General features: G+C 54.1%; 11 protein-coding genes across 11 annotated transcripts; 7 read left to right on the plus strand and 4 right to left on the minus strand.

The window, feature by feature from the left end:
* Positions 1 to 19: 19 nt before the first annotated feature.
* GLOTRDRAFT_113508 (homoserine kinase) lies at positions 20 to 1,628 on the plus strand. The gene is made up of 3 exons (XM_007863105.1): positions 20 to 783; positions 845 to 964; positions 1,014 to 1,628. Exons 1-3 carry the CDS (start codon positions 28 to 30, stop codon positions 1,230 to 1,232), a joined length of 1,095 nt encoding a protein of 364 aa, XP_007861296.1. The 5' UTR covers positions 20 to 27; the 3' UTR covers positions 1,233 to 1,628.
* GLOTRDRAFT_124768 (uncharacterized protein) lies at positions 1,421 to 12,742 on the minus strand (the record flags this gene model as incomplete). The annotated part of the gene is made up of 16 exons (XM_007863376.1): positions 1,421 to 1,956; positions 2,007 to 2,199; positions 2,253 to 2,419; positions 2,472 to 3,527; positions 3,575 to 5,970; positions 6,021 to 6,727; positions 6,778 to 8,668; positions 8,719 to 9,174; positions 9,228 to 9,581; positions 9,642 to 9,717; positions 9,772 to 10,059; positions 10,115 to 11,462; positions 11,513 to 11,597; positions 11,647 to 12,211; positions 12,280 to 12,526; positions 12,713 to 12,742. 16 exons carry the CDS (start codon positions 12,740 to 12,742, stop codon positions 1,421 to 1,423), a joined length of 10,395 nt encoding a protein of 3,464 aa, XP_007861567.1.
* A 50-nt stretch (positions 12,743 to 12,792) lies between these two features.
* On the plus strand, positions 12,793 to 13,419 carry GLOTRDRAFT_30477 (Sm-like ribonucleoprotein; the record flags this gene model as incomplete). Its single annotated transcript, XM_007862011.1, has 5 exons — positions 12,793 to 12,831; positions 12,885 to 12,911; positions 12,969 to 13,031; positions 13,233 to 13,314; positions 13,367 to 13,419. 5 exons carry the CDS (start codon positions 12,793 to 12,795, stop codon positions 13,417 to 13,419), a joined length of 264 nt encoding a protein of 87 aa, XP_007860202.1.
* A 127-nt stretch (positions 13,420 to 13,546) lies between these two features.
* On the minus strand, positions 13,547 to 14,785 carry GLOTRDRAFT_102715 (uncharacterized protein; the record flags this gene model as incomplete). Its single annotated transcript, XM_007863377.1, has 6 exons — positions 13,547 to 13,612; positions 13,662 to 14,078; positions 14,130 to 14,416; positions 14,466 to 14,546; positions 14,608 to 14,685; positions 14,737 to 14,785. 6 exons carry the CDS (start codon positions 14,783 to 14,785, stop codon positions 13,547 to 13,549), a joined length of 978 nt encoding a protein of 325 aa, XP_007861568.1.
* An 87-nt stretch (positions 14,786 to 14,872) lies between these two features.
* Positions 14,873 to 16,114, plus strand: GLOTRDRAFT_69186 (uncharacterized protein). The gene is made up of 6 exons (XM_007863106.1): positions 14,873 to 14,903; positions 15,012 to 15,083; positions 15,133 to 15,226; positions 15,282 to 15,832; positions 15,893 to 16,004; positions 16,058 to 16,114. Exons 2-4 carry the CDS (start codon positions 15,013 to 15,015, stop codon positions 15,420 to 15,422), a joined length of 306 nt encoding a protein of 101 aa, XP_007861297.1. The 5' UTR covers positions 14,873 to 14,903; position 15,012; the 3' UTR covers positions 15,423 to 15,832; positions 15,893 to 16,004; positions 16,058 to 16,114.
* On the minus strand, positions 15,730 to 16,142 carry GLOTRDRAFT_31317 (uncharacterized protein; the record flags this gene model as incomplete). The annotated part of the gene is made up of 3 exons (XM_007862051.1): positions 15,730 to 15,832; positions 15,893 to 16,004; positions 16,058 to 16,142. 3 exons carry the CDS (start codon positions 16,140 to 16,142, stop codon positions 15,730 to 15,732), a joined length of 300 nt encoding a protein of 99 aa, XP_007860242.1.
* A 189-nt stretch (positions 16,143 to 16,331) lies between these two features.
* On the minus strand, positions 16,332 to 17,165 carry GLOTRDRAFT_90337 (uncharacterized protein; the record flags this gene model as incomplete). The annotated part of the gene is made up of 2 exons (XM_007863107.1): positions 16,332 to 16,636; positions 16,691 to 17,165. 2 exons carry the CDS (start codon positions 17,163 to 17,165, stop codon positions 16,332 to 16,334), a joined length of 780 nt encoding a protein of 259 aa, XP_007861298.1.
* Positions 17,166 to 18,486: 1,321 nt separating this feature from the next.
* Positions 18,487 to 20,321, plus strand: GLOTRDRAFT_69190 (NAD P-binding protein). Its single transcript, XM_007863108.1, has 11 exons — positions 18,487 to 18,555; positions 18,620 to 18,783; positions 18,836 to 18,914; positions 18,963 to 19,023; positions 19,083 to 19,164; positions 19,222 to 19,392; positions 19,446 to 19,454; positions 19,514 to 19,528; positions 19,580 to 19,757; positions 19,810 to 19,833; positions 19,882 to 20,321. The coding sequence occupies exons 1-11, from the start codon at positions 18,516 to 18,518 to the stop codon at positions 20,070 to 20,072; spliced, it is 1,014 nt and encodes a 337-aa protein (XP_007861299.1). The 5' UTR covers positions 18,487 to 18,515; the 3' UTR covers positions 20,073 to 20,321.
* Positions 20,322 to 21,031: 710 nt separating this feature from the next.
* On the plus strand, positions 21,032 to 23,405 carry GLOTRDRAFT_69191 (polyubiquitin-tagged protein recognition complex, Npl4 component; the record flags this gene model as incomplete). The annotated part of the gene is made up of 7 exons (XM_007863109.1): positions 21,032 to 21,101; positions 21,157 to 21,237; positions 21,299 to 21,417; positions 21,472 to 22,675; positions 22,730 to 22,975; positions 23,032 to 23,155; positions 23,210 to 23,405. Exons 1-7 carry the CDS (start codon positions 21,099 to 21,101, stop codon positions 23,401 to 23,403), a joined length of 1,971 nt encoding a protein of 656 aa, XP_007861300.1. The 5' UTR covers positions 21,032 to 21,098.
* A 331-nt stretch (positions 23,406 to 23,736) lies between these two features.
* On the plus strand, positions 23,737 to 25,726 carry GLOTRDRAFT_109273 (uncharacterized protein). Its single transcript, XM_007863110.1, has 6 exons — positions 23,737 to 23,815; positions 23,866 to 23,949; positions 23,998 to 24,885; positions 24,948 to 25,092; positions 25,261 to 25,338; positions 25,397 to 25,726. The coding sequence occupies exons 1-6, from the start codon at positions 23,806 to 23,808 to the stop codon at positions 25,527 to 25,529; spliced, it is 1,338 nt and encodes a 445-aa protein (XP_007861301.1). The 5' UTR covers positions 23,737 to 23,805; the 3' UTR covers positions 25,530 to 25,726.
* A 525-nt stretch (positions 25,727 to 26,251) lies between these two features.
* Positions 26,252 to 27,488, plus strand: GLOTRDRAFT_29687 (glycerol dehydrogenase; the record flags this gene model as incomplete). The annotated part of the gene is made up of 3 exons (XM_007861955.1): positions 26,252 to 26,402; positions 26,454 to 27,088; positions 27,144 to 27,488. The coding sequence occupies 3 exons, from the start codon at positions 26,252 to 26,254 to the stop codon at positions 27,486 to 27,488; spliced, it is 1,131 nt and encodes a 376-aa protein (XP_007860146.1).
* Between the last annotated feature and the right edge of the window lie 135 nt (positions 27,489 to 27,623).

Below are 27,623 nucleotides of genomic sequence, written 5' to 3' on the forward strand. Positions count from 1 at the left end.
CTCGTTTGGCAAGGCAAAGATCCGCTGATGTTAGTCCACCCCCCTGCCATGTCTGCAGACACCCGCTCATTCACAATCCGCGTCCCCGCCACCTCTGCAAACATTGGCCCAGGCTTCGACGTCGTCGGGCTCTCGCTCTCCCTGTGGCTCTCCCTGTCCGTCTCCGTCCCGGCCACCGCGTCCTCCGCGACCTACGTCCCGCCTAGGATCACCCACACCGGCGAGGGCGCCGGCGAAGTCCCCCTCGACCCGTACAAAAATCTCACCTCCCGCGTCGCGCTGTACGTCCTCCGCTGCCACGCCATCCCGCGCTTCCCCTCCCACCTCTCCCTCCACTGCCACAACGACATCCCCTTCGGCCGCGGGCTCGGCTCCTCCGGCGCAGCCGTCGTCGCAGGCGTCCTCCTCGCCAACCACGTCGCCGCGCTCCGCCTCCCCGCCGCGCGCCTCCTCGACTTTGCGCTCATGGTCGAGCGCCACCCGGACAACGTCACCGCCGCGCTCGTCGGCGGCTTCGTCGGCAGCTACCTGCGCGAGCTCGACGACGACGCCATGGCCCGCGCCAGCGTGCCCCTCAGCGAGGTCCTCCCCGAGTACCCCCCCGATGCCGACGAGCACTGGGGGCTCGATCCCCCGCCGCCGGTCCCCCCGCAGGGCATCGGCCATTATGTCAGGTTCGGATGGTCCCAGGCCGTCAAGGCCATCGCTATCATCCCGCGATTCGAGCTGAGCACCGCCAAGGCCAGGCAGGTGCTTCCGCAAGCCTATTCGAGAAAAGACATGGTATGACCTCGTCTCCGTTCGGCATGGATGTGGTCTTCACCCTCTCACGCGTGCTTTGCAGGTGTTCAATCTGCAGCGACTAGCTGTCCTCACCACAGCACTCGGTCAAACTCCCCCAGACCCCGACCTCATCTACGAAGCAATGAAAGATCGAATACATCAGCCCTACCGAAAGTCACTCGTGCGTCCAGCACTCCTGTCCTCTAACACCTCTGACCCCCCCAAGCTAGATCCCCGGCCTTCCCCAAGTGCTCGCTCTCACGCCGGCATCCCATCCAGGCTTACTGGGGATCTGCCTATCAGGCGCAGGCCCCACCGTCCTTGCTCTCGCAACCCACAACTTTGAACAAATCGCAGAGGACGCCAAGCGCATATTCAAACAAGCTGGCGTCGACGTTGACTGGAAGTTGCTGGAGGTCGGGGGAGGGAGCGAATTTCTAGCACATTAGACATCATGGAATAATCAAATTAGACGACAGATCGAAAAAGTCTCCCTGCATAGGATAAGAGAAATCGTCTCTATTCGTAAAGCGTCGTAATCGTATCCAAGCATTACATCCATACACATTACTCTAGCCATCAGGTATCACTGCTCCAGGGGTATCGACCCGATATCCAAAAAAATCCACGTCACCCTCTAACCACCCGCAGTCAAGCACACCGCGCGCATAGCCACCAACGCGCCCGCGCTCCCGTCAAACGGCAGGTCCACCGTGAACAGCACGTCGCTCCGGTCGTTGTTCAGGTACACGGGCAGAGTAACCGTCGTCGCCTGCGCCCCGTCGCCCGACGCCTGCACCCAGCGCACCTGCGACGGGTTCAGCCGCACCGCCTCCCCGTCGTTGAGCACCAGCTTGTCCTGCGCCCACGCAGCGCCCTCCAGAACCAGCCCGTCGACGATGAACGCGCCGGGGTCGTCGATGCGCTCAATGTCCAGCCTCAGGTTCAGCGTCTCCAAGCTCCACTTTTTCCGGTGCGCGACGGCTTGTCGCGTCGCGGTGATGTACGCCTCGGGGAAGAAGAGGCCGCCCAGCCACACCTCGATGTTGGTGAGGCTGTCCAGGCCCGCGATCTTGTCCAGCTGGCCCAGCCGACGCGCCAAGTTCGGGATCCACTCCGCGACGGACATGGATTTGTGCACCTTGTACCGCCGCCAATGGTCAGGAATCGTGCCTGGTGGGCAGCTTAGCAAACGACACTATACAAGATCCGCTTGAGCTTACCCTTCGTGAGCGATGACATAAGGTTGCGCAGATGATTCGTCTGTTTGAGAGCACCTTCGCAGACTTTGGCAACGTCTTCCAAGTCCCTGCGTACTTGCTCGAGGAGTTTGCGCCCAATAGTCCCTTCACGGAAGAAGAGCCGGTACAGAGGATCTTGGTTCTCAGTCGAGGGCTTGCTAAGCGTATTGAAGGACTTGTAATACAGAGGTAAGCATAAGATAATTTATGGAAACTGCTGCCACGCACAGATGGGAGATACGACAACCACTCCTGGCATCGATCATGCAAATTCCGCATCCAAGCAGGCTGCTGGGACGCTTGTCCTTTGGCGGGTCCACCAGCGGCTGGCGAGACTTCATCTTCGTCGTCTGCCAACTGCCTCATCTTCCGCAGTTTCACGAGCAATTCATTCCCTAGAATAACCAGATAAGCAACGGGATCATAAAGCAGAAGAAATGAGCACACCTTGAGCAACAGCAATCACACGCTCAGCAGTAGGAGGCAGACTGAGCCACGAGGGGGGTTCACGATCTGGAAGGCCCTGAACCCAGGACAGGAAGTGCTCCAGCTTCGTACCGTCGGGACTAGCGAGTGACTCTGCGCCGTTAACACTCGGAATAAGGCTGAAATCGACATTGTAAGCCGCGGGGGTAAACAGCCCATCCACGAATGCGTCGAGTGTTCTCTGATCGAAGTCGCTGTCGACCCGTCCACCATATACAGACTGCTTGATGAGGGTTCTGAGAGCGTCCCAGGGTATCGCAGCGGGATCTATGTTGGCGCGACCCCTAGCAGCCGCACCCAACCAAGCATCGATTGTGTTGAAGGCTGAAATCATGTCGGAGTCATTGAAGTCATACTTCTTACTCCAACCAAGGGGTACGTAGCGTAGACGTTCCTGAATAATCGCATGGAACCAAGCCAGAAGGAAATAGAGTCGGACTTTCTCAGCGGGCCCTTGACTCAGACGAGAAGAAGAGACGCTCCGCAGTGAATCCAGGAGGTTTGCCTTGATACCCGGCGGAGGTTCATTCATGATAATGCGTGATTGACGTAGAATGTTCACTGGGATCGAAGGGTTGGCCTCCATGGTGAGGAATAAGCGGAAATTGCGGTTAGGGTTCAGCGTCTGTAGTTTCTTCTCCAGCTGACCCAGCCATGACGGGGCGAGGTGGACGTTCTTGAGAAGAACCCAGCTTCCCTGGCGCGCAGCACCGGCAATGGCTTGATCTGCGAGGCTGAATCCTTCCTGTGACCCCATCGCCACAGATGTGCATCTCGTGTTAGTGGTCTGAACAAGGTTGTCCACGCGATAGCTGGCGTCATAGCCAGGTACAGAAACGAGAGCGAGAGGGGTAGCAGGAGGAACTTCATCTGATACCATGGCTCCCAGATTGTATGCCGACACCTCTGACAGATCCGTCTGGAAAACAATCCGAACGAATGCTGCCGTCGCTTGCAGTAGACGATCGGGGCGCAGGCACTTGATGATAAGAAGGACGCGGATTGCTTCTAAGGCCGCTGTATGAGGTGTTAGTCGAGAACTGAGAAAAAATGACATCACATACGTGTGCTCGGGTCCCAAGGCTTCGGCGTGCATAGTTCGGGCGTGGGCGATTCCAAGAAAGGTATCCATTCATTTTCATGTTCCGAGATGTGGGACTGGACGGGCTTGAAAATCGAGTGTTTGGAGAAGCTTTGTAGGCGACGCCATTGATCCTCGGTCAATATAGAGTCGCTAGGTCGAGGCGTAGCGCTAGCAGCCGACTCTCCGCTCTCCAGCAGGAATTCCAGTTCATCGGTGATCTCTTCGATGCCGCGCACCTTGACCTGAGCCAGGAGCACCGCCAGCATGACATGGTCCCGATACAGCAGAGCTCGAGACGTCCGCTTGTACACCATCAAGAAGAGATCGTTCAGCAAGATATCTCGCCTTTGGCTATAGTCTGAGACATTCTTGAGGTTAGGGTTCTGGTGGAGGACGTAGTCGAAGATATCGAGGAAAAAGCGCAGAGAGAATTGGTAGAAGTGGTTGACCAGATTCATCTGCTCCAAAATGAAGAAGACAGAGCTGCACGCTTGGGCGAGAGGGAGATATTCTGCCGTTACTTGTTCCACTTCCCGCATGACAAGATCCGTTTCCTCGACTTTGCTTGTGATCTCCGCAGCTTCGCGTTTCAGGGTCTCAAGCGTATCTATGACCTTGTCGTCGTCGAGGATATTGCCAGTGGATTCGTTGAGTGCTTGGAGCAAAAGCTTCTCTAGAGTCCGTAAGCGTAATCTGAATTCGCCTTGCACCTTCATGAGGTCCGTACGCTTCCGCTCAGTATCAGGCCGCTCCACTTTGAGAACTTGGTCCAAAGATTGGCTTTGCAAACTGCTCCTCGTCATCGTGAAGTTGACGAATGTCACCCGACTGCAGATGTCTGGAGAGAATTCAACGGACGGATCCCGAGTAGTCAGGAACATAGTGAACGAAGGAGAGAAATCAATGTCTTGATTGCCCAGGCGGATCAAAACACGTCCACCAGTGCGTCGGATCTCCTTGTTGAGGACGGCATTTAATATCGGATCAAGGTGCTCTACATCTTGGATGAGCAGAGGATTACCGAACCGCAGCGCGCTCTCCAGCACCTTCAGGAATGCCTCGTCCAGGAAGCTGGTGACGGCTATCTTGCGATCCTTGTACTCGTTAAGGAGGAAGGTCGTAGCCTGGCCCGTGGGGTCAATCACAAGCGGATAACGGTTGTACCGCTTAAGCATAATGGCATTCTCTGTGCACAAGTTGTCAGAGGGAAGCGACTTCGATTGCCAGCTGAGGCGGTCGTCGGCGGTAGACAGATATTCAGGGAAAGAGAGTTCTTGCTTGAATTTAACGCCAGCTTCTCCGAGATGGCTAGCCCATTCTTGCCACATGACCTCGCGATAATGTTGGTCGAAGAATCCTCCGTATGCAAGGAAAGCAGCGGACAATAGAACGTCGCCCACGATGGTGCTCATTTCAACATCAAAGGTCCTGCTTCCTGCCTCCCATCTCCCACGTTCTGAAGAAAGACTGTCGAGAAGTTTCATGCTGCGGTCGACCTTACTTTGGACACGCTCCATCTCCCCTTTGATAGCCTGGGTCTCGCTAATGAGTAACGCGTATTCTTCCTTGTACGTCTGTATCTTGGCCTCGAGCTCCGCAATCATTTCGATGATCATCTTGGCCTGTTGCTTTGCTTGCTCTGCCTGATCTTCCAGAGACTGCACTTCATTTCGAAGAGGCTCGACCTTGTCCAGGATTTCGGAGAACTTGACTTGCGCAATAACCCATTTTACCAAAGGACCACAAGCTTTGCTAGCTCGATTGACAGTCTCGAAGTTGAACGACGGTCGGCTCAAGAAATCCTTCTTCATGAGCTCCCGGATCTGCTTGGTCATTTGATTCGTAGTATCGAAGTTGACGATCCGCTGAATGAAGTCGTCTCGACGAATGATACCTTGAACTGTACGCCAGCTGTCGATCTTGTGTCCAAGAACAGTACAGACGGATTCCATGGCTAACTTAACTGCCTCTGGTGGATTAGCCATCGAACGCACTTCTTGCAGGTGCTGCCGCTTGATGTTGCTAACAGCGGCTTGAGCCTCAAGGACAGCAGGCTCTGCATCTGCGAGATCCGCCATTACGACAGCGCGACGCTGCTCTATGTGCTTCTCCTGCTCGACCAAAGCTGCCTGGATCTCTATAGAAGCGGCCTTCTTTTGTTCAGCCTCCTGCTGGTCGGTAACCATGCGCTTCAGCTTCTCGTTAGCCTCTGCATCTTTCGCCTCTAGCTGAGACCGCTTAATAGCTAAGCTCTTCCGCAACTCCTCGACTTGAGTGACGGTATCACGTAACTTGTCCAGCCCGACGTGTAAGTGCCGTTGTTGTTCCTCCAATTCATTTCGCTTCTCATTAAAGAGTCGCACGTAGTGATTGATACTATATCGCCATTTAGCAGAGCATTGTCGTCATAAAAATCATACACTCACAAGTCCAGATAATGCCGTGGAGTGACGTAGTTGTAACGCCCTTGACGTCTGCTGATTCTTTGGTTGATTGCATACATAGACATATGGACAAACACGAGCGCATTGACGACGGCATTTCGATGGGTCGGTGGCATTGACAACTCTCGGTAAGCAATCGGGAAGTGAGCAGGCGGGTTGTACGCTGGAAGATCGAGGTCCAGCGTGTTGGTGAATTCCATGCCAACTTGATAGAAGGCTTGATCGGACCAATCGCCGAACCAGTCCAGGACACAACGATTGAATAGCGCTGGGGACGTCGCAGCACGAGAGGCCAGTCCGTTCTGAGGAGGATTCATCGTGAAGACGACGTGGAGGTTTTTGGCAACCTGTCCAGTAAACCACCGGTACAATTCCTCATGCGAATCCAGCATCAATCCATCTCTTTGAGAGCCTTCCTTACACGCCGTCATGAGGGCCGCATGTTCGTCACCTTCGAACAGACCGGGAACCTCCGCATTGGCGAGGAGAGTATTCATACGCTCCAAGAACCCCGAATCAAGTACGTTGGACTCGTCCATGATGAAGCATATTTTCTCGCCCTTGCAGCCAGCTCGGCGAAGGACCGTCCGAAGATCCTCATCGAAATCATCACCCGTGTATTTATTGGACACTTTGATCTGGAATATGCTAAGACCGTTCATCCAGGCCACAAAGCGAGACAACGTTGTCTAGGAAAATGGTGAGCGTAGCTTCGACGCGGTGAATGATATATACGTACTTTCCCACTGCCACTTACACCGATAAGCAGGAGGTGACCCTGTATCTGCCGGAAGACACGATCGATACGTAGCACATGATCGAGGACATCGTTGAAGAGAACCAGCGGCACATCAAGCTCTTCCTCGTAGAACACCCGCAATCTCGCTTTGGTGTATTCACGAAGAACTTCGCGATCCACGGGTATGTAGTTCTTGGACGTCCAATTCGAAAATAGAATAGGGCGGGCCAAGGCTTCGTCACGGTTGATGGTGGGGAAATGCTGCATGGCCACCAAATCGATATTGTCGTCCGTCCATTGCTTCTCTTCCTCGGTTACCAACCGATCCTGGAAGAGACGTAATGCTTCATGCGCCCACACGCGTACGAGACCCTCCACGGTCAACATTTCCAGAGGCCGGATCGCTTCATAGATACCGCGCACCCAACGTGTAAGCTCACGAGGACTGTACACGTAGTGCGCTTGGACATCGGTTGTGAAGCGTTTCTGAGACGCCAAGTAGAATTCAACCATGGCATCCGTCAACGGTTCCGCATGACCGCGCAAATTAGGCACAACCTTCAGGGCAGCACGAGTGTAGGTGCCGTAAATTTGCTTGAGAGATAATTCTCCGGGATAATCCACCATAACCAAGGGTGCATGCCGCAAGAACCTGTGGCTGAGGGGCACTCGGCCAGGGTCAGTGGGAGGATTGCAAGCACCGACGAATTGGATTCTTTCGAGTTTGACCCAAGACATGTCGCTTGTTCGCCAGAAGCCGTTGCATTCGACAAGTTGACGTATGAAGGAGATGACTCTTTGAGTTCCATACTTGTCTGTTGCAGGCAAATTGATTTCGTCGCAGAAGACTACGAGCCACCGGCCGATCTGCGTAGGAGCCAACACAACGCCATTCGGTGTCTTACGATATTCGCAATACTGATCGAACGTCTTCAATATCAGCTCCGGCGTGGTAGCACTAGAGAAGTTCAGGCCAACGACCTCTAGGTCTGGTAGCTTCCTTAAAGCACTGAAGAGCGTCATAGTCTTGCCGGATCCAGGCGGGCCACAAAGGAGAAGTGGTTTATGTTCCGACAGCCAGGAGTATAGGACTTCCTCATGCCGGATGGTGTCGACGGTCGGAACGACGACATCAGAAGCTGTAATGGCATGCGATTCGATATCGATCACAGGGACCTTTGATGCCCATGCTGTCCATTCTGCATTCTGGATATGAACATCGTAGTCCAGCAGTGAACTACCAGCAGCTAAAGGAGGCAAATCAATGCCAGTGTGTTTCCGAAGGAACTCGCCCATGTCAGCTCTCAGGTCCAGTTTCGCGTCGCCTGAGAAAGCCCAAATGATGTTCACCAGCAACCGCTTAGTTACGTATTGCTCGACACGTTCTGGAGGGAGAGGGAAATCTGAGTGTTGGATATTGTATTCGATTACATTCCGGACAGTCTTATTGAGAAGCGAAAAGAGCGTATTGAGGGCTCGAGTCGCAGTGAAATCCATGATGTGTTCGATGGAGTCGGCGTAGGACAGCGCCGATTCTACGAGGTCTCCCTCAGCGAAGTAAGGTTCGAGGACAGCCGCTATCTGCTTCTGCGCGATCAAATTGGCTGAGGCTGCCGCATCCGAGGTAGCAGCATCGGTGCGCCTCACGAGAAGATCGCTCGTTTCCTCGTCGTCTGCGTCCAGCGGAACCGTCGACAACGTATCCAGGTAATGGCGGTAGACCATCGAGGGCTCCACGATGTCTTCACTAAACCAGATCATACCACATCTGCTGACAGTAGCCAGAGTGGCATAACGCAGATGCTCCACCTCGAACATTATGCGAACGTTCGGAGGAAGATTGAGGCGTTCACCGTTAGGTAGCGTCAGTAGCTTGTTGTCGTCCAACACGCTGGCGTTTCCGTTAGCACAGCTGTATAACGGGCGGCAGAAATGACTTACCTGTTCAGATTCTCTACCCATTCTGGGTCTACGTCGCCATCGAAAATGATCCAGTGCCTCTTCCCGCTCTCGCCACGAACGTCATCAACGATCTTCCTTAGGTTGTGCGTGAACAGTCCATCATTCCATTCACGAGTCGTAGGATCGAGAGTGCCGTAGAGTGCGTCCTTATCCATTGCTTTCGGGTCGATGACATACGCTACGCCTTCCACTCCGTCCAGCTGTTCCAAGGCCTTGAGCAAAACTTGCCAGGCGTTAGTCTTGCCGCTGCCTGATGGCCCAACCATCATAAGACCGTGCTGAATCTTCTGGATTTGATACAGTTGCAGAATCTTGGAAATCCAACGCTCCCCAGGAACGAGGCGGCGCTCCGCTGACACCTTCAAGATCTGTTCCTTAAGAGCACTCAAGTCCACAGGCTCGTAATCCACGCCAGGGAACACATCAGCAAGGAGGCTGTTGATAGACGCTCAGCTAGGATAGAGAAAAGTTCAACGATCCGCACGGACCTGGTCAAGAGGGGCACGTCGTCGGCCACAAGTTTGGGGACTATCGTCTCGGTGACACTCTGTATTAGTATTACTTGTTCAGACACTGCATCGGACAAGCCGACGGCCTCTCCTCCCTCTCCTTCCGCAGCACGTACGCTGAGGAGGCGCTCACGCTTCAGTATACCGGCACTAGCCAGCACTGCCTTCAGAGCCCGCAGACCAAAGTCATAATGCGGCTGGGGAGAAAGCTGTTCGTCGCAGAGATTAAAGAAAGGCACAATCTTGGATGCCAGGGACTCGGCAGTACGGAAACCTTGCGAGAATAACATGACCTGAGCAATGAGCTCTCTGTCAGGCCGAGTCATAGCCATACTACAGACAGTCAAGCATAAGAATGTTGACCCACAATCATGACAGTTAGCGATCACTTACGGCCTGAAGAGCTTCGTTAAGTTGGGAGGTAGAGCCGAACGCCCGGCATACGTGGGGTTAGTCGTGATGAAAATACCTAACGCGCCGTCAGGATCGAGTGTGTTTATGATATAGTAACTACACAGCTTACCGATATTCTTGTTGATCTTCAGACTCTTACCCACGAGCTCTATCTCTACGTTGGGATTCTTCGCTACAGCAACAAGACCTTGCTGGATACTTTGGACTTGTTGGGAAACAGCACTCAAAATGCGTTCCTCCAAACGATTGAATTCGTCAAAGCAGCCCCAGGCGCCAACTTGACACAACCCAACGAATATACGGCCCATAGCTTGGAAATCGAATGTCTCGTCGCAGCAGAAAACCAGGACAAATCGTCCCAATTGAACCCCGAGAGCCTTGACAGATTCCGTTTTCCCTAATAACATCATTGGTTAGCTTTGCTCAACAACATTGGCTGCGAAAGTACATACCTGTCCCAGCAGGACCGAATGGCGCACCACCGAGCTGATTATCCAAGGCCTGCGTCAAAGTAAGGTAGCAACGATCTGTGAGAGGAGTCTGCACCAGACGATCGGGCACACCCAAGTACTCCCATCCGTAAGGGAATGAAGCATCACCAACACGGATGGCAAGCCGATCAAGAGCATTGTCAACCGTATTGTCCAGGTAGAAGCGCATCTGATACAGCCAAGGGAAGGCTCTGTTATCCGTTATCTTCTGTTGCATTAGGTTACGGACGACATCCCTTTGGTGGACGAGCTCAGTGATAAGGTGCTCGCACTTGCGACGCGTAACCGGAGTCAACTCCGTTAGGACGACGTCAGCGAGCAGATCCAGACCTTGGAGGACAGTGGCAAGAGGACCTTCGAGGGACCCAGACGCTTCGAGAGCAGTTTCAACGGAAGCTGTCCACGCCACTTGTACGGCTAGAGTTACGAGCTGGGCAGGATACTGCTCCATCCACGTTCTGAATTGGTCCATTGGCAACTGGCCGCCGTTGCCGTAGAATGACTGCAAGTCGCCGACCGCTTCCGTCAACAGTTGAGCTAGCGTCATGCGCATTTCAGACTCGATCTTGGCCAGCCAGTCGTTGATCTTCGGGAAGTCCTTCAGCAGAATGGGTGTCTTGAACTTGATCTCCTCTCCTTCTCGGGACGCCATTCCTTGAATCTCCGTTAATTCCTCGTCAAGCATGACAGTCGAGATACCGGCGAACATCTTCTTGAGATGCTTCATGATGCGGAGGATGTCCTTGCTGTTACCGATAATCTCCAACAAGTCTTCGTCACCCACAAAGTAGAATCGAGGGAATGAAGAACGTTCACGTTCCAGGTACTCTCCCAGAGCCTTCTGAATCTTGTTCAGCAAATCAGCCAATCTCTCCAAACTCTTCTGAATGCCCGGAATATTCATCACGTCTACCACGAAGGGCGACTTGTACACCTTCTTCATGACAGCCAGAAACTCCGTATTGATATTCTGGAAACGAGCGCTCTCCACGGGCAACAGATGCTTGATGTCAGCGCTACCGGAGAATATGCCTTCAAGATATACCCATTGGCGCTGGACGTCGATCCAGACGTCGAAAAGGACGTGAATGCGATTCAGTTTCTCCTCCCACGAACTTGCCTCTTCCTCAAATACTTTGTAGTACGGTGACAACTTCATCGCAGTCAACGAATTTAGATTCTCGCTGCATTTGTTGAAGAGGTCGTCCCAGCCCCGAATGAGTCGACACTTGTTCTGGTAGTTAACCAGGTCCAGGGTATAACTGGTCCATGTCTCCTTGACTTGTCTGATATACTCCTCCAGTGCCATCTATCGAGCAGTCAATATGCAAATATAATGGCAAGGAACTATGCGCATACCTCCCCGCCGGCCTGGGCGATGACCTCCTTGATGACAGACTCGTTCCTCTTGAGGTCCATGTCATAGACATTACCCAACGTCATTCTATTCGATGATTAGCAAGCAAAGGAGTTCACCTGTACCATGTACTCACAAAGTCAAGTTCGGTGTGCTTGGCATACGCAGAGCCTTGAACAATTGCTTCCAATGCCTGTCCTTCAAAGCCTCTGACTTTAGTTCCGAGATGATCGTATTCGACTTGAGCAAGCCACGAAGTACGTCTTGCACATATTCAAAAGCGGCATATTGTCGCATTCTGGTCGGCATTTCCTTTGTCGAGGAAAGGAGCCCGTCAATCTGCTGCCTCAGCTTCCTAGGTTGGACGGTGGCCCATGACAGCTCTCTCAATTCACCGATCTGGCTCCAGATGCCCGACAAAGCTGTCCAGACGGCCTTCAAGTCCCGCAGCTCTTCGAAGACGGGCTCCAGCCGTGTATGTCTCGTAAGTTCAAGGTCCAGAGCCTCCTTGGCTTTGCAGACGAGGTCGTATTCTTCTTGAACTCGGTTCAACCGTCCCTCGAAGATGTTAATGGTATTCAGAGCAGTGTCCGCGCGCATACTGCCCTGGACAGGTCGCGTCTGCTCCCACTCTTGAATGATGTCGTTTATCTTGTTCTCAACGATCTTATCCTCGGCCGTGATCTTGAGCTGCAGGCCAGCTATAATATGAGCACCACATACAGAGTTTAATGATAGCATTCTCGTCTAATAACAAGGGGGCACTCACCGAGCTGCTCCTGTATGGAATCATTCTTCCTCTTCAAGATCTCATTGAACGCGCTCCACTCTCCGGTAAGCTGGTCGCTGTACAGCCAGTCATCGGGAAACTGGTAACGAAATCTCTCCAAGGTCTTCTCGCCACTAGCGCACAGTTCGATCATAGGTCCCCATGTCTTGGTCTTGCGCTTGAGGTCTTGCACGAATGTAATGAAGGTGACCGCCGCAGCGGTAGACGAGTTGGAGGGCGCCAGAACCTACAGCATAGCCAGTCAGTCAATAAACAGACGAGTACGGAGCAAACGACGCGCCTCCATAGTGCCGTGCAAGAGCTGGCGACTGGTAAGGAGGACGCGTCTCGATGGACTTCAGTTTTGGCAGCTCGGGGAGTGCCGATCACCCAGCTGCCTCACGCCTTTCATTATTGCTGCACCTCTGCTTACACCTGTCCTCGAGTCTGGATCCACTTCCATAGTCGTCTTCACGGATTAGACCTTCGTTCCTCGATAATTGCTAGTCCACCATGTCCGGAAGACAGCAGCGCGTCTTGGTCCAGCCCATCGTGAGTTGTACATTGAAACAGCTAGGTGCTTCATTGACGGGACGCTCGTATAGAATGTCATATTCAAAAACCTGCAGCAGGTTTGAGATGCCCCGGCAATACATCTGTCATCTCAGCTGGCTGACTTCGTTTTACAGCGGACAAAGGTTGTAATCTGGTTGTATGACAATATTGACATGCGGATTGAGGGTCGAATAATTGTGCGTGTTCCATCCCCAGTCCCTTCACGCACGAGCGTTGAATACGTCTGTCAAATTGTCAAGGCTGCTTCTCTGTCTTCGTCCTTGTCCTATGCGCTGCGTGCTCGCTCGATAGACGCTCATCTTTTGCCATCATCTTTTGCTTTACTACGTCTTACCTCATGACTGAGATGGCGATTACTGACCTAGATACATCTGCAGGGATTCGATGAGTTCATGAACATCGTGGTGGACGAGGCAGCAGAGGTCTACGTGAAGGATGCTAAGCCACGGAGGGAGCTTGGTATGCACTCTCGCATGTCTGTGCTGATCTGACGCTGAGTAGTATGTCTCAGGTCGCATCCTCCTAAAAGGTGACAACATTACACTGATACAACAGGTAGTTTGAGTTGGCTCCACTCTGTAATCTTGTAAAATGCTCCAGGCTGGGTAGTGGCACAGCCAATGTATAACGTGTCGTCCGTCCCTGGACTAGAAGCTCATTCACAGGTGTCTACTATTTGAATCACTGAGTATCACAGATTATGAATTGGAAGAAGACGTGACAAGGACAACGATTGTCGACACAGTGGGCACTCGGGCTGCAAGAAATTAGACAGTATACGCCACGCTGAAGTGAATGCAACGGACCTTCTCCCTGCCCCAACCTACAATACAGTCCCAGCAGAATAGGTGACCGCACTCCGTGGCGCAGCTAGCAGTCCGCTCCTCCAAGCATAACGTACAGTTCCTGCCGGTCCTAAGCTCCTCAGGGATAGCCGCCATATCCAATACTGTACGGTCATCCTCTTCCGCAGGTACAACGGGCTTCCCCTCAGGGTCACTCGGTCCGAGCATGGTTGAAACAGCACGATCGTCGATGAACGCCTCATTCAAAGCGTCCACAGATTGCTTGCTCTTATGTCCTGCAGTCGTTTTCGCTTCTCGACTTGCTCGGAGTGCACGTAGTGATGTAAAGAGTCGATGCATCAAGCGGACGCCGAGCAGTATCCCAAGGAGAGCATACGATGGCGGTCTCGTACGTGGGTCTTCCGGAATGGATGACAACTAAGATAAGACCTTGAGTGACTCGCCTAGTACATGCCTTCCATAACGCACCTGCCGGATACCGAGTATTCTCTTCGACAGGTCATAGTACGTCCCCCTCAGGTAGAATATCGCAAGATTGATCTCAGAAATGACCTCGATGGCTGTGGGAAGCCTTCGTACGATAGCTGTTAAGAATGAAGAATTGTCTTGCAGCGCAGAGCCGAAACGCGCCAGTAGATACCAGGGCAGGGTAGGCAGAAGGATGAGGGCCGCTCTGAGCTCTGCGGAGGGTCGTCTGTTAGTGGAAGACGAATGCAGCCATATGTCTGTGTATTCCTCCCCGAGCGTCTGGACAGCTGGCCAGTGATCAGCAGCAATTCGGACAACGGGAAGGGTCGTCCCTACCTCGACCTGTGGTTAGCCCGTAGTATAGTAGTTTCACTCCGAGCTCAATCTCTTTGTCCCACCGTGATAACAATCTGGTCCCTGTGTATCAATGAGACGGTGATTAATTGATTAATGTTATGGACTAGCGAGAAGGACTTACCAAGCCATGCCCGCAAGGTATTCTCTGTATGTTCTTTCAATGACAAGACATGGAAGAGATCGCGTTGATTGGCGCGAACTACAGAGTATCTCTGAGATATAAGACGAAACTGAGAGTTTATAGACCTACTAGTCTGAGCCTGCTGAGCGGGAGGGAAAGAGGGAAGTGACGATGACATGACACTGAAAGCGCGAAGTCCGATCGGACGTCTCGTGCGCCTTTGGGACTCTTTCCGCTACGACCACCATGGCTTACCCGCCTCAACAGCAAGGGCCGACAGTATGGCAGAAAAGTAAGCCCTATAGTCAAAGAGTGCCAGGAGGAGCCTGATAGTCGCTGTCTCGTGCAGTGAAGTAGGTTATTCTAATATTCATAATTTAGGACACATCTGAACGGATGTTCAGGATGGGTGCGATGATGGGTGCTGGGGTGGGTCTAACTATTGGCTTCATCTTCGGGTCATATAGTATTATCAGGTACGCAGGCGTTGTTTCACTTCGGAAGTGATTGCTCAAACAGGCGTAGAGGAGGAGCGGGTCCCAGAGGTTTTATTGCTACCCTCTCGCAATACATGCTAAGTAGCGCTGCTGCTTTCTCCTTCTTCTTGGCTATCGGTTCGGTACGTATCCCGGCTTCAGAATCATCCGCAGAAGTATAAGCTTACTGATGTCCAGGTAATTCGGACTGACTCTGCCTTACCCCCTCATCTCGAGGCTGCTCGCCTGCAGCTTTTATCCCCTGCCATCCGGTCAAGAGCGGAAGGTGCTGCCTTGATCAAACAAAGATGGGAGGCAGAAAAAAGACATCAACTTTAAGGCCCGCTGGTGTGCTATATCCTTTCACGAACCATCTTCCTGCCTTGAACCTCGTCGTGAGGTATGTCGGCTTGTCAGTGCCTCCCGGCGTTGCTTGTCAGACAGTCTCCGGCCCCTGCGGCGCGAGACTCGTAGACTTGTATGAACACCGAACGTTTTTGCGACAATGGTATTCAATCTCGAAATAGGAAATCATAATCGTTTCATTACTGACGGCCGAGCATCCCCATTATACGGTATTCGACCTAGTCGCCGCACAAGATGAAGCGCGGAGGGATAAAGATGCGAGACTTGTCATGGGGTAGACTCAGCTCAGATTCTTGTCCCCAGCTGGGTCCTTGGTTGGTTTCGGTTCTTTGTCCACGTTACTCAGCCCAAGATTTTTCCAGTCATCCTTCTCCATGAGACCTCTGTTCCACGACCCGACAACGTTAGAGCACCCGTCACACCATGCTTTGCAGCTAACGCACTTGTTCATTCTGCACTCTAGATATGCTTTGTTCAGGTGTCGACAAGGTGTAGAGCTATTGTTATTATTCCGGAGGCAATTCATGTACGCCGTCATGAAGTCTCTGCATTCTCCTGGGGTGTATATCAGAACCAGCATGGCTTTGTACATTCATCTATACACAGACCATAGTGGTCCAGAGGAAAGGACCCGCGGTCTGGTGGTGTGACTTGAAAGCCGGTCGATATCGACGGTGGTCGTCCGAAAGACATGGAGGATCGGACTTGTCGCCTTCGGACGAGGCCCACTGGAAGGTCCCGCGGCTTCTGCCGGACCAATCAGGGACGGTTTAGCTGTGGCTGCAGCGCGCCGTGACCTCCACAATTCGGAATTGCTATTCGGAATTCGCAAGTTGCCCCGCTCTTCTGGTTTATTTATCTAAGGAACGGCTAACGCAGGTTCTACGCTTTTTTCTTTCCCTTCTTCCTCCGACGCGATTCCTGCTCGTCTGACTTATCGCTTTCCTTGTCTTCCTCCTGCGTGGAGCCTGAGGGCCCGGCCACGCTACCTTCAAGCTCAGAGGGATCGAGTTCAGGCATCATGCCTCCCGCTGTCTTGCTCTTCAATACAATGATCTCCTTGAGCCAGCCATTCTCTCGTCGTAACTCTGCCGCCTCTCGCTCTAGCTCCTCAGCCCTGCCGGTCAAGTCTGACACCGATCTCTCCAGATTCAGCACCTTCTGTTTCTTCTTGATCCTGAAGCGTGCTGGTATGCGTTAGGACGGGGCTCTCCGTGCCGAACGCGCGCAGGGAGACTCACCAGAAGCTGCCGTATTTCTGCGTCGTTTGTCTTCTGCTATTGCTTGTCTCTCTGCCTCCGTCAAATCTCGGGTCTCTTGGGGCGACTCTGCTCGCGGAGTGCTCGATGAAGAGGAAGGCGAAATCCTTGGGTACGATGCTTCTGCACTGCTCGCACTATGCGACGACTGTCCTGGAGCGTGATGCGGATCGACAGTTGGATATGGATTACCCCATTGCCCGGACGCCCCAGGGTTCTGCAACCACGAAAGCGCGAGGATAGGATCGAAGTCGGACGGTAAGTGAGACATCTGTGGGGGCGATACTTGATGCTGGGGCGCTTGAATCGGTGGGATCTGGATCGGCGGTATCTGCCGTCCCATCTGTTGTAAATGTGGATACGTCGCCTCCAAGGTGCGCAAGGCTCTCGTAAATTCCTCGTAGGCGTCTTGTGGGTTGACCTGGCTTAACGGTGGTGGACCGAGCCCCGGCGGCATGGAGGGTAACTGCACACCCTGGTGATGCTTAGGGTCGAGTTGTCAGCAGTCGTGCAGGCGCGAGAGCTGAACTTGCATATACCGAGGACATCTGGTGAGGGACCTGTGAAGCCGCCGAGGAAGACCGAGCTCGTTGTGATTGTCCCCTCTGGGTACTCTTGTTTTTGCTGCTGCCCTCCCCCTGGTTGTTGAGTCGTTGGTCCATGGTGAAGGAAAATGTTACGCTTTCCCAGAAGTCAGATTCGAACTGTTCAGGGTCGAAAGGTCCGATGTCTTGCATTGATGACCCCTCCTGCATCCTCGGACACGGCAAAGAAGCGTTCTTCTCCTAAAGGGTGCGATTGTCGTAACTCGGATGTTAAGCGCCATGTTAGGATGATGTGGTCAAGGTTAGGATGGCGTAGATAGCAATATTCGCAATAGAGTAGACGGATGGCGCGCGTTATCGCAACGGTGGCGACACTTGTGACCGGCCAGCGTTCAGTTTTTTTCACATACTCCCGGTCTATTGCCAATTATCATCCCAGTACAGTCTGAACAGCAGACGCTCATTATTGCGGCATCCCTATTGGCCTTTTGGCAGCTGTATGGTCCACTGCAATGTCTTGATCATTGTACTACGACTAGCCATGCTTGAGCCATGCGAGCATAACCCAATTCTATTCGCAGTCACTTCCAAGCAGCGTGAAAGACGTGTCAACTGTGTGGTCTGCATTTCAATAAAGACCAATACCAGTCGCTTACCGTTCTAGAAGTTTTGCGGCCTGTACAGCAGAATTGGCGCATCACTGAAGAATACATTGCACTCTGGAGACAACTATCGACGCTGGTCTCTCGATGCGTGTCTGTTCGCTCTGATGCCCCCCCCCTCTGGCGAAAAGCATGCTTTCGGTATTGGCTCTCACTTTAGACTCTTTAGAGTCAGTGCCCTAGGCTACGTACGGTTGGAAAGTCAAGCTTGAAGTAGTCAATACTCAAGATTTCGCGGAAGACCAATGCTCGCGTCGGGGAGCCGTGTCGTCTTACCGCTGCTGTCTACGTCGCTCGCCGGCCTTCCTGGACCGTTAGGCCTTCCCCACATATGCCGTGTGTTCCCCCATCTCTTGATTTTACAGTACTTCGTAGCAGCCTTTTCTGCGGGCGCTGGACTGCCCTTCGGACGCCGGGTGCATCTAATGATGATGCACCGCCACGTGGCGTTCGCCTATACAACGATCCGGGGAAAGGTCATGCGCGCATCCGATCTAATCCGTATTGGAACGACCGGCAGTCTGTCATGGGACGCAGCGAGCCCTGCCGGACTTAAGGTCTTTTGGCATCAGATTTTGGAAAGATGTGAATAATCTCCTCATGCCTCAAGTCCACAACGGCGCAAAGGTACTCGTCACCGGTGAGTCCTGATATCTTGCCTGCTGCTCCGGCACCTGTTAACAGTCTGCCCGTGATATACCTAGGCGCGAGCGGGTTCATTGGATCATGGGTCGTACGGTACCTCCTAGAACGAGACTACAGTGTTCGAGCCGCAGTGAGGAGTGCAGAAAAGGGGGAGTACATGCGGAGGCTCTACGAGAGCTACGGTGATCAGTTTGAGTACGTCGTGGTCGCGGACTCCGGTGAGGTATGTAGGCCAGTCATGCTCTGATAACTCGGGTAGCTGAGCTGATGTTTAGCCCGGGACATTTGACAACGTCCTAGAGGATATCGATGCTGTTGAGCACCATGCGGCCCCTATCACCGACGATCCCGATGGTGACTATTCCCCGCGGTTTGGGTGGACATGAGACTGAGCTAGAACAGACTTCGTAGCCGCCGCCATCAGTGGCACAACATCCCTTCTGGAGAGCATATTGCGGAAAGGGTGAGTCCATGTCGTAATCATCTACAAATGCGTAGCATTAATAGCACGATCCTTACCAGGCGCTCAGTGAAGCGTGTAATCGTTACCTCTTCGGGCGCGGCCCTGGTCGAACCTAAGGAGCCCGGCTACGTATATACCGAGGTCGGTAAAGGTCAGAACGCCGGCCTTGCGGACGACTAATTCCATCCATCCAATTAGGCTGATTGGGGGGATTACTCCGTGAAAGAAGTCCAGTCAAAAGGAGCCAATGCTACCACGTTGCAAAAGTACAGGGCCTCGAAAGCTCTGGCGGAGAGGGCTGCGTGGGACTTCGTTGAGAAACATAAGGATCAGATCCAATGGGATGTAGTTACAGTACTCCCCACCATAGTAAGCTGTCCCGTTATCCCAACTACACGTTTGATGGGAATATTCTGGCATAGGTTTACGGCGTAAGTCTTGGGATCTCGTGGTACAACCCCCCGAACACTAACGACCACTGATTACATAGCCTATCATACATCAGGTATCCTCATGGTCACCTCCTCGTGCGATTGATCCACTAACAAAACCCTAGGTGGAGTCTCCAGAAGACATAAATTATTCAAATCAGTTGTTGTACAGTTCTATCACGCGTGAACGTTCGCCTGATGAGGTGGGAGGAAACTGGGTGGACGTCCGAGACGTCGCTGAAATCCACGTTGAATTACTGGCGAAACGAACCGCCGGCGGAGAACGATATATTGTGTCGGCCGGTGAGATCAGGAGTCTTCCAGCCAGTTACTGCACATCTGACGACTCTGTAAGGTGCTCATTCATGGCAGGAGCTGTGTAAGTCTGGTATCTGTCTGCATAGTTCAATCTTACACCGCTTCACAGATGACCTACTAAACGCCTCTGTTCCACCTATCGGAGGAATACCCCGAGGGCAGCCAGGTAACTATACTCGCGGCCGGCCACCATACTCCTTTTCCTCCGAGAAAGTGATCAAACTTCTGGGAATCAGGTTTAGAGCCTTGGGCGAGTCGGCCCGGGACGCAATTACTTCGATACGCGAGCGAGGGATGTAAAATCGGCCAACGATCCAACAAGCCCTGATGCTAGAATACTCCTGGTCGGTCACCCGGGGCCCAGCCGTCCAACGTTCCTCCCGCCTCTCATCCTTTGTAGACAGTATCCACCACTACCTACCGCGATCTTAAGACAGAATATAATATAATCCGCTTCCCGTTGTCCATGGAATGGTGTATTACTCCGCTGAAGTACGTATGCGGATGTTTATTCAGAAGGGTGTTCTGCTGTATTTTCATGGGTCCCGTAGTGCCCCGCTTCATGGCATGCATTATCTACGTATGTATACCTTTTCCATATTACCCTGCAAGATACTTCTCATCGCGATAGGAGACGTTCCGATGTTTAACAGACATTTCTCCTTACCTCCGGCTGCTTGGCGCGCTTCCTCCTCCAAGGGCTTTTTAAATTATACAACTTGGACGGCATTGCCCTATCAGCAAGCAGTCAAGGATCTCCATCAATATCCACCATGCAGTATGGTATTTTGACCTCTGGAACGGCGTTGGTGTTTTCCACACCTAGCTCTGGGATTGCACCAGCCAGGTATTCTCGCCGTTGCTAGTTCTTAGATTGAGTTCAGTCCAATATCCAGCTGAGCATTCAGTCCATCCGAAGCACCAACGACGATGTAATCAGTTGGGACTGTATAGCGGTTGTCGACGGTTGTCCCGCCGGCTGTGAGGAGAAGCGTATTCAGACCGGCAAGCAGCTCATGGAGAAGGATAAAATGAGACCAGTATATATTGACTCAGACCACTATTCTTCGATTCTCCAGCTTTCTCCAGCAGGACCTTGGCAAGGCCACAGCGAGCAGTCGAGTCACTCGAAAGGCACCGCGTTGATTAACGTTGCCAGAATGCTGTGCTGTGGGAAAAGGCCCGACGGATTGGATTCTACCACCTGCTTAGTCAGCAGCATGACGCGTCCTCGACGCGTAATTGAAGCGCGGTGCTTCAAGGCAGAACGCTCTCAGCTTTGGACATCCCCTCACTTTCACCTCCTTCGAGCTACTTATTTGCACGATGGCACGTACACCGAAGCTTACTTATGAGGGGCTTACTGAGACAATCATCCCTGCAGCTCATTCGTATTCGATCTAAAGATGGCAATTTCCGCTTCGAATTGGCACCTACCGCTGATATCTCAGAGTTGGTCGAAAAGGTTCGCTGACTCCTCGCTTGGCGAGATGATTTGCTGAGCTTATCGTCTTTTGGAATACTAGATACTGGATACCACAGTCGATGCTGATCCATCGACTTTGACGATTTCGAATCAGCCGCGAGGGAACGAGACAAATGTGTCTACGCTGAAGGGGAGAAATTTGCAGAGCTTGGGGCTAAAGTGCGCTGGTTGGCCTTAAATGACTGTGATACCGTACTAAACTATCTTCTACAGACATGGCGATCTAATCTTCGTTGGTTATCAATCACGTCCTTCTGCAAGCACCTCTGCGCCCCAAGAGCAAGCCGCCCCCACGGCCGTGATCCCCCTCGGCCCCTCCGACACCGCCAAACGTCCATGGGAAACCGTTCAAGAGGACGCCGTCGACCGCTACTGGCGCTCCAAGGACGGTATGATCCCGCGCGGGCGCGACTCGCGCTTCTGCAAGCACGGCCCAAACGCGATGTGCGACTACTGCATGCCGCTCGAGCCGTACGACGCGGGCTACCACGCGCAGCACGCGATCAAGCACCTCTCGTTCCACGCGTACGTGCGCAAGCTCACGCCGAAGCTGAGCGGCAGCGCGGCGAGCCAGCTGCCGCCGCTCACGCCCGCGTCGTACAAGGTGAAGGTGCCGTGCCCGACGGGCAGCCACCCGTCCTGGCCCGCGGCGATCTGCACGGCGTGCCAGCCGAGCGCGATCACGCTGCAGTCGCAGCCGTTTAGGATGGTGGACCATTTGGAGGTGGCTTCGCCGGAGATTATTGAGCGGTTCTTGCAGGCGTGGCGGGCGACGGGGCTGCAGCGCTTTGGGTGGCTGATTGGGCACTACGAGCCGTACGATGCGGTGCCGATGGGGATCAAGGCGGTTGTGGAGGCCATCCACGAGCCGCCACAGGAAGGAGAACTTGATGGACTGTCGCTTGGCCTGCCATGGGAGGATGAACCGCGGATCCGTGCGCTCGCAGCGTCAGCGTCCACCCCACTGCAGATCGTTGGATACATTTTCACGGACATTGATCCCACTTCAGAGGACAAGACGAAGAACGTGTACAAGCGGCACCCGAACTCGTTCTTCCTGTCTTCGCTGGAGGCGATCTTCGCCGCTACCGTGCAGCACGCAAACCCTACACCGACGAAGTCCTCGACGACGGGGTACTTCTCGTCACGGATGGTTACAGCGGTGGTGAGCGGGACGGAGGACGGCTCGATAGATATCACGGCGTACCAGGTGTCGGAGCAGGCCGTGGCGATGGTGGAGGCGGACATGATTGAGGCGAGCGTGGACCCCGGGACGATGCTCGTGAAGAAAGAGGACCGGAGCGAGGACTCGGCGAGGTACATCCCGGATGTCTTTTTCCGGTACAAGAATGAGTACGGGATTGAGGTGAAGAAGAGCGCGAAGCCATGTTTCCCGGTGGAGTACTTGTTGGTCAACGTACGTGCTGACGGTGCCTGAGTGGAAGGGGTTCGGCTGACGTCGTTTTCGTAGGTGACGCATGGTTTCCCGTCGAGTCCGTCGCCCGTCTTCCGCTCGAGCAAGTTCCATATCGAGAACAGACCTGGGCTGGAGGATCAGAATATTGAGGATGTCCTACGGGCATTGGTCAACCTCCAGGCGCCGGATATTGAGCCTGGCACCCAGCATAAGGACTATCAGCGGCGCGCAGAGCTGCTCAATTTCTTGAGTGACTGGCACTTGATTGCATTCCTTGGGACGTCTCAGTTATTCTCAGAGGTCAGTTTGTGATGTTGCTGACTTGTAAGCAAGGACTGAATTTTTTTCTTCTACAGGCTGATTTGAGAGTACTCGCAAGGACAGCGACGGCGCCGAATGCGGACGACCCGGAGGTTCTGGATAGCCTGCTTCGCACGGAGAGCTGGCACACGCTGATGACATTCGCGAGGGAGACAGCTCGTACGTGGCATTGTCCTTAGTACCTTTCCCGTCCCAGTCTAACTGCGTCACTAGCTCCCCGCCGACCAGCAACGTCGCCGCCACCGCTCATGCCGACGAATGCGATGGACGAGGATATCCCTGAAGAGGTGTTTAACCGGTTCGAGGAGGTGGACGTTGGTGGAGGTACGACCAAGTGCCCGCATTGTACGTTCGAGAACACGCACTCGACGGGGGATTGCGACATCTGTGGGCTGCCGCTGAACTGAGCTGACAGAGAATAAGGAAAGGTTGCATGTATAACAGACACTGTAAACAGAGACACTACTAGACCACGCGCAACGCTGTACTCTTGTCTGGGCACGCGAGTGAAATGACTTGTTTGTGATCGGCTACAAGTAAAGGTCAGGAAGCTGTGCACTTGCGGAGAAACGAAAACGCGCCACAACGCCCGAACTCTCTGGGGTAAGGACCCCGGATGTGCAGATATGGTGCTTGTAAAGTTGCCAGATTTGGAAGGGTCGGCACCCGATGTAGCCATGCTTCCGGGGTCCCTGCCATCAGCAAAGTGGCGTCTTCCCCAACGAACGAACTTGGGCGTCGGCGAGCCCGGAGTCGGTGGGAGGCGCATTCGCAGGCAGCGCGAGGCCATCTTGGAAGCAGTTGTCATCATGTCGGACGGTATGTTCTTCCGTTTTCTCTTTCATTCATGCTTGAAAACGGAATGTCAGAACCAAACATCATTCCTCTTCTCTCGCGCGCCCTCATCCGCATCCGCTCGACCCCGCCCAGAGTCATTGCGTCCCCGCCAACCCGTACGTCTTTCACATTTTGCTATGCACATGTCCTAACAGCCAGTGCAGAACCCCGCCGCGCCGCCGTCTCCCTCATCATCCGTGTAGTCCCCTCTCCTTCATACCCGCCACCGAATCCAGTCCCGCCACCACCCCAGTCCCTCACTGCCTTCTTCGAGCAAGAATGGGTCAACGCACCCGGCGCGCGCCCCGAAATCCTCTTCCTGCGGCGCGACCGCCCCGGCTCCGACGGGGGGGCGACGCCGCTCACGCCCGCGCCCGGCACGTCCGCTAGCGCCGCGGGCGAGGCGCACGTCGCCTTCCCCGGCGGGCGCATGGAGGAGGGCGACGAGGGCGGGCTCTACACCGCCATGCGCCAGACGTGGGCCGAGACCGCGCTTGACCTCGCCGAGCCGCACTACGTCGCCATCGGCCAGCTCGACGACCGCGAGATCACCACCAGCCTCGGCAAGCGCCTCCTCATGATCCTCTCCCCGTACGTGTTCCTCCAGGTCACACCTGCTGTGCCGGGGATCGCGCCGGTGGAGGATCCCGTGGAGGGCACGACGGTGTACTGGGTACCCCTCGCGAGTCTGCTGCCGAGCCGGGACCTGGTTGGGAAAGAGAAGAAGGGGAAGCGAAGGAGGGGGAAGCGGGAGAGTGTCGGTATGGTAGCCGCCAGCCCTGGCCCGAGGTGGAGTACGGTCAAGGTGGACGCTGCGTCCAGGCTTGCCCCGCGGAACTCGCGGATCCTGAAGGAGATGGTCCGCGGCTTGGTGGGGAGTATGCAGTTCCCCGCGATTGTGTTGGACATCCCGTCGGCCTACTCGTACGCTGACGAGAAGGGGACGCAGGCGTTGGAGGGTGGGAGGAAGGAGGAGCTGAAGCTGTGGGGCCTGTCGCTGGGCATGACTCTGGATCTACTGGCGTTCATGGTGCCTCCCTCCAGACCATCAGGTGCGTGGATCTCGCTTTTCCAAATCCTGACCATCTTGCCAATGAAGCATACTCCTGCGTAGATCAGCGTCCACCCTCACCAACGTCGCATTGGCTTCCCTTCCACTCGGACGAGGTTGCCTCCGTGGAGCTCGTTAGTAAACTTGCACCCAGTCTCACAAGTGTGGTGCCTAGGTTCGGATATCCCGATGTCAACTTCTGGATCTGGTGAGTGTGCCGCCTGGTTCCTCAGAGTCGTCCTGGTCTTGTCTTTATGATTTCACTTTGGCCATCTTGAATTGCATGTGATTCCCATGGCCTCCGATTCTCATAACAAATCACTCTTACTTTCTGTATTTGGTCATGCATGAATGCTAATGACACGCCTCAATGCAGGGTATTCGGCAAACGGTATCGGGAAGTCATCCGGGGCTGGGAAGCTAGCGTGCGTTCTGGTGGAACGAATGATCGACGGTATATCTGTCCATTGCCATTGACATCTTCGTCCCTACTAATTCCACCTCGATCTCAGGATAAACTGGCCCGGTACGGCTCTGTCGACATTCTACGCCGCCATCCGCAAGGCCCTCATAGTCGTGATCGTCGTGCGGGCGATTGCGATCCTACTGGGCGTCGCCGGGTTTGCTTGGTGGGTGTTCTGGTGATAGACGATAAACATATCGGGACGGAGCAGTATATTTTCCCTCGCGATTCGTGATCATCCGAGTATATATGCCATCTATTTATCTCGTCCGGCAGGGGCTTCAGGGTACTACTACGATATGTTGTTTGTGTAGATGAATGAGTTGATGATCGTTCACGACTCAGTACTCCGTACTCAGGAATGACGAGCATGACGCATAGATGACTTGAGTTCCAAATCCTTTTCGCGACGCTGTCGGTAAGTTTAGACGATCCGGCGGACCGTCGAGGAGCCGCAGGGCGGATTTCTGAGCTTCGCTCATTCAGTGGCTTATTCACTTGACGTTCGTATCATCTGCATAACCCACGGAATGCCATCATGGGCCGACGCCCCTGCGCACATGCCTCTCGCAGTTGGAGCCCATCAATGCAGCGTCCGTGCCACAAAGATAACACAGCCTTGGATGTCTGGCCTGCGCTTGCTAAGACTCAGAGCTGAGCATGCCTGGAACAAACGATCATAAATGCAGCGTTGCATGGCAGAGCGGCCGGCGCGGTCGGCAGCCTAGATTGAAGAGAGGCCTGATTATCGGGGAGGGGCGGGACTGGACGCTGTGCCAGAAATAGAAGGTCACCTGCCTAGATCGGCCCTCGAAGGCGTCCTCCCCCGAACGTTCACATCCGTCCGACTATATATCGGCGCCATGGCCCCCGCTGAAGATTCCTCCATACTCCTGCTCCCAGAATGCCCAACCCCGAAAAGATCACGGAGAAGGTGTTCCAGTCGCCGTCAAAGTACATACAGGGCCCTAGCGCGCTGAAGAATGCTGCGCGGTACTTATCACCCTTGGGCCAGCGGCCCCTTGTCGTAGTCGATAACATCGTCTTCGAGATTGGTATGTTTGGACATAGTATTGAGCAAACAGAATAACTGATCAAAAATGCAGCGGGGAAGACCCTGCTGTCCGCTCTGAGCACCGCAGGCATGAACCCGACGCGGGGTGCCTTCACGGGCGAAGCCTCCCTTCAGGAAATCGGCCGCCTCGCCGACATCGCCAAGTCATCGAACCCGCCCTGCGACTTCATTATCGCGCTCGGCGGCGGCAAGACGATCGACACCTCCAAGCAGATCGCGACGGACCTGCATCTCCCCGTCGCGGTCCTCCCGACGACCGCCTCGACGGACGCGCCCTGCTCCGCGCTCTCCGTGCTCTACACGCCCGAGGGCGAGTTCCACAAGTACAGCTTCTTCGAGAAGAACCCGAACATCGTGCTCGTCGACACGAGCATCGTCGTCAAGGCCCCCGCGCGCTTCCTCGCGGCCGGCATCGGCGACGCGCTCGCGACCAACGTCGAGGCGCGCGAGGTGCGCAACAGCCCCAACTTCGGCAAGGGCCTGCCCACCGCCGTGAGCGTCGCCATCTGCTCCAAGTGCGAGGAGATCTTGTTCCAGTACGGCCAGCAGGCCCTCGAGGCGAACAAGGCTCAGGCACTTACCCCAGCCTTCGAGGCCGTTGTCGAAGCCAATACGCTTCTATCCGGTCTCGGATTCGAGTCAGGCGGACTGGCTGCAGCACATGCAGTAAGTGACAACATAACAGTGACCACCCGGGGCTTGGACTAACCGCCATTCGTAGATTCATGATGGTCTGACATCCCTCCCCGAGCTCCACCACCTGATGCATGGCGAAAAGGTCAACTTCGGCACGGTGTGCCAACTCCTTTTGTCCAACACGCCAGCCGAAACCCTCGACCGCTACCTCAAGCTCATGGTCTCCGTCGGACTCCCCGTAACCTTCGAGCAGCTAGGCTTGAAGGAGGTGAGAGATGAAGACCTCAGGAAAGTAGCTAGACTCGCATGCTCGCCGGGCGAGACGATCTGGAATTTAGACGTGGTGATCAATGAAGACGTGGCATACGGCCTCCTCAAGGCCGCGGATGCCGTTGGGAGGGAGTACTTGGCCCGTACCAGCAAGGCATAGACAAAGTAGATGTTGTCATGGGTTGATGGGGGTAATGTCGATGCAAACAAACTGTAGTCTTAGAAAATGTACTTCAGCGAACCTCTGTATCCTTCACTGTATCATTTACTCTAGACGTGATTTGATCAACGATAC

Source organism: Gloeophyllum trabeum, assembly GCF_000344685.1.
Source record: "Gloeophyllum trabeum ATCC 11539 unplaced genomic scaffold GLOTRscaffold_00001, whole genome shotgun sequence".
Lineage (NCBI taxonomy): Eukaryota > Fungi > Basidiomycota > Agaricomycetes > Gloeophyllales > Gloeophyllaceae > Gloeophyllum > Gloeophyllum trabeum.

Coding starts and splice junctions, on each gene's coding strand:
- GLOTRDRAFT_113508 (XM_007863105.1), top strand. CDS start 28: ATGTTAGTCCACCCCCCTGCCATGTCTGCAGACACCCGCTCATTCACA. Junction 784..844: donor CCTATTCGAGAAAAGACATG/GTATGACCTCGT, acceptor CGTGCTTTGCAG/GTGTTCAATCTGCAGCGACT. Junction 965..1,013: donor AGCCCTACCGAAAGTCACTC/GTGCGTCCAGCA, acceptor CCCCCAAGCTAG/ATCCCCGGCCTTCCCCAAGT.
- GLOTRDRAFT_69186 (XM_007863106.1), top strand. CDS start 15,013: ATGGGTGCGATGATGGGTGCTGGGGTGGGTCTAACTATTGGCTTCATC. Junction 15,084..15,132: donor GGGTCATATAGTATTATCAG/GTACGCAGGCGT, acceptor AAACAGGCGTAG/AGGAGGAGCGGGTCCCAGAG. Junction 15,227..15,281: donor TCTTCTTGGCTATCGGTTCG/GTACGTATCCCG, acceptor ACTGATGTCCAG/GTAATTCGGACTGACTCTGC.
- GLOTRDRAFT_69190 (XM_007863108.1), top strand. CDS start 18,516: ATGCCTCAAGTCCACAACGGCGCAAAGGTACTCGTCACCG. Junction 18,784..18,835: donor TGGTCGCGGACTCCGGTGAG/GTATGTAGGCCA, acceptor GCTGATGTTTAG/CCCGGGACATTTGACAACGT. Junction 19,024..19,082: donor GAGAGCATATTGCGGAAAGG/GTGAGTCCATGT, acceptor GATCCTTACCAG/GCGCTCAGTGAAGCGTGTAA.
- GLOTRDRAFT_109273 (XM_007863110.1), top strand. Junction 25,093..25,260: donor GATGTCAACTTCTGGATCTG/GTGAGTGTGCCG, acceptor GCCTCAATGCAG/GGTATTCGGCAAACGGTATC. Junction 25,339..25,396: donor GGTGGAACGAATGATCGACG/GTATATCTGTCC, acceptor CCTCGATCTCAG/GATAAACTGGCCCGGTACGG.